The 3187-nt window shown below is 36.3% G+C and overlaps 1 protein-coding gene across 1 annotated transcript; it reads left to right on the top strand.

The window, feature by feature from the left end:
* Positions 1-210: 210 nt before the first annotated feature.
* LOC104293781 (protein SHQ1 homolog) lies at positions 211-2212 on the top strand (the record flags this gene model as incomplete). The annotated part of the gene is made up of 3 exons (XM_009893308.1): positions 211-275; positions 1142-1264; positions 2061-2212. Coding segments are annotated over 3 exons (340 nt in total), but the record flags the coding sequence as incomplete, so codon positions are not given.
* Positions 2213-3187: the final 975 nt, after the last annotated feature.

Below are 3187 nucleotides of genomic sequence, written 5' to 3'. Positions count from 1 at the left end.
GATGGGGCAGCCACAGCTTCTTTGGGGAACCTGGGCCATTGTCTCACTACCCTCAGAGTAAACAGGAATGTAAACATTAGTGTCAACAGGAGTCATGTACTTAAGTTCTTTGTACTGCTTTTGGAATGTGCTTTACATTTTTATAGGCTGAGATGTTAAGCTGCGGAATTAGTAAAGCATTCAATGAGGCATCTCATTTTTTGCCTGCAGATTGACGCTTCCTGGAAGAATTGTAGAAGATGGCAGAGAAAAAGCATCTTATAATACAGACAAAGGTACTAGTTAATATTCTTAGTATAGGTGTCATTAAAAATGCTACCAACTGTCCAATAGTTTATATTTTGCTGCACTGGAATTGCATAGAACTTTATTGAAGTATACTAATCTGTAAATAAATGTGAAGTTTTTCATATGTTATATAGTATAAAAAAATCTTGCTCAGGATTTATTGTACGTATTTAGGCCATCTTTAAGCACAAAGGATGTGTTCAGAACTGTCCTAGTAATGAAAAAATTATGTACATGTCCTCTTCAAGCCCTGTGAAGGCTAGACATGTTTTGTACCAAGATCATTAATCTAGTAAATCTGCAAAGAAGTCAGGTAGGGCTGAGGAGAAATGAGATAATCCTGAGGCAGTCTAAGAAAGAAGACATTAGCCTTTCTCCACACCTTAAGGTGGAAGGTATTTCTGGGAGAAGATATGTACATTATGGAATGAATGTATTCATTAAAAAAAGGAATAAAACCTGTAATTTGCTGCTTGCAAAGCCTTTATTACGTGCTTGACTTGAGACAATAATCAGATCGCTGAATGTAGTTTCCTATGGTCTGTTGATTGCTTGATTGGTGGAAGGATTCAAAATAAAATAAAGCTTGTATTCTGTTGGTTTGTGTTTATACAATGTGAGTCAAGAGACCACAACTGGTTAAATATTCTCTTCCATGCTTTATCATTAAAATCTTTTATTTTTGTGAAACTTGTGAAGTAAGTTTAAAAACATACACAGAGATTGATGCATAATAAAATGCGACCTGCATGTGTCCTAGTTTCTGTGAGCCTTTTTCATTAGATGAAAAATGCACATTTTTGTTTGTCTTGGATATTTTAATGCAATAACTGTATTTTGACTTCCCTTTAAGGAACTTTTACAATTCAGTTACCTAAGGAGATTCCTGGCCAATATTTTGAGGGACTGGACATGCTGACGTCTCTTTTAGCACCGAAGAAATCAAGATCAGGAAAACCTTTAGTAGAAGAGATAGGTATGAAAAAAGATCATATTTATAGTAGTGATACATGTACATAGTGAAATAGTTATAGATCTACGTAGTCATATATGTAGAAAAATAAAGTATTTCTATTATGTTGTCTAGTCCAAGGTACACAAGGGTGTGAATGAATCTGAAAGTATGGCTAAGGATAAAAATAAATGTATTTTAGGTGATATGCATATCATCTTTATAGGTTTAGTTATGTTTACATTTTTCCAAAATGTGCTTAACGTATGCTAATCCTCTGTAGATCTTTGTACCCCTCTAGTGGCTGTACAATACACACACAGTTGAGTCTTCTGCTTTCTACACGCTAGCACAACCGGACTTTTAGCTCAAATGGCAGAAGCTAATTAAAACCACAGGTTCTAGTGGATGACTTGCTTAACATCAGTATTTAACAGACAAGAAGATTTGACTATCTATGTTTAATTTTTTAATATTTATCTTAAATTATTGATAACATCACTCTGCTCCTGTCAGGGTTCTCTTAGCATCAAATTCTGATCTTGTTGCAATCAGTAGAACAATTATTTCAGTCTTTGAGTGAGTATACTTAAAAACTTTAGTGTTCCTGGTTTTTATTTTTGAAAGTTGAAGAATTTGGAGCAGGACCTATGGATTACTGATGTAAGCAGCTGCCTGTGTGACCCAGTGTCGTATAAGTTTTCTTAAAAGATGTAGTAAAATGAGAAAAGCTTCTTGTGTTATCAGTGTTTGCCTTTCTATTAAATCATATATATTTTCTATGTAATGATTTTCTTTCTCTGACCATGCGTACATGCAGCTGCCTCTGCTGAGTTAGAGGAGGAGGAGGAAGAAGAATTTGACTGGGAAATAGAGCAGACCCTTTATGAAGAAAGTGCAGAAAGCACGCTACCACTACAGTACCGTTATGGATTTGGGAATTTGCGGTCAGGGGTGTTCCAGCGGCTGCAGGTAGATGCATTTTTGTCTTTTTGTATAGTAAAAGTTCTGGGTAACTTTCATGTTGGGTAGGCATCCTGGCTCATTCCATAGTCAGGAGGGGATCATTAGATAACTATTCTCCAGTATCCCATTATGCGACTGAGAATATGCTGCTTTTGCATGTAGTAGCACAGACAAATCCTTGTTCCTGCAGAAACAGGGGGTGGTCAAGATGGAGTTAATTTTGTAGCAGAGTCAACAGGCTGGTCTGTTTCTGCTATAGATTCAGTGTTAGAGGAAAGGGCTGAATGCCGTCCTTGGTAAAAATGGCCTCTGGAGGTGGGCTGCTGTCACCAGCACGGTTTAGCTCGCCTGTGAAGGCACAGAGGAAAAGGCCTGTCTGAAGCAGGCCATGTGCCAGGTGAATAGTTCTGGCAAGCCGCAAACTGTCTACAGGCTGTTAACAGTCTGTTGTTAACACTTTTGCTTTATAGTTGGTATTGTCTTCTATTCTGACTTCAAACATATTTAGCATCTATGTACAGTATCTTTCAGATGCCATGAATTTTAATTTGTTTTTAAATAAAAAGGAAATTACTCAATTAAAAAAATAATACAAAATAAAGCTGACTAATGTATAGGTCCTGTTATGGTGGTTGCATTAACATTTTTTAAATTGTAAAATACACAGTAATTTTCTCTTTGTACTTTTTGTTTTAGAGCTTAATTTCTCACAAGACAGAAACTTTTGAAGTGTGCACTCTTCAAGGTGTCTGCCCACCTGGAGTTTGCTGGATTTGCTAGGGTTACGCTGATGCGCTGAAATTTGCTTTTGTGAATTAATTGGTAGGGCAGGAGCTTTAAAATGCAGTTACTTTGGTCTTGTGCATTCAGCACTTTCTTTAATTCATGAATGGATTGAAGCTAATCTACAACCTGTAGCATGCTAGGTAGTATAATAATATTCGCAATATACAGAGCTTTTATTAAAATAGTAGTTGATAA

The sequence above is a fragment of the Charadrius vociferus genome, unplaced genomic scaffold, assembly GCF_000708025.1.
Source record: "Charadrius vociferus isolate BGI_N301 unplaced genomic scaffold, ASM70802v2 C16190123, whole genome shotgun sequence".
NCBI classification, from domain to species: domain Eukaryota; kingdom Metazoa; phylum Chordata; class Aves; order Charadriiformes; family Charadriidae; genus Charadrius; species Charadrius vociferus.
The sequence above is the reverse complement of the archived record's forward strand: the minus strand, read 5'-3'. Positions and strand labels throughout refer to the sequence as shown.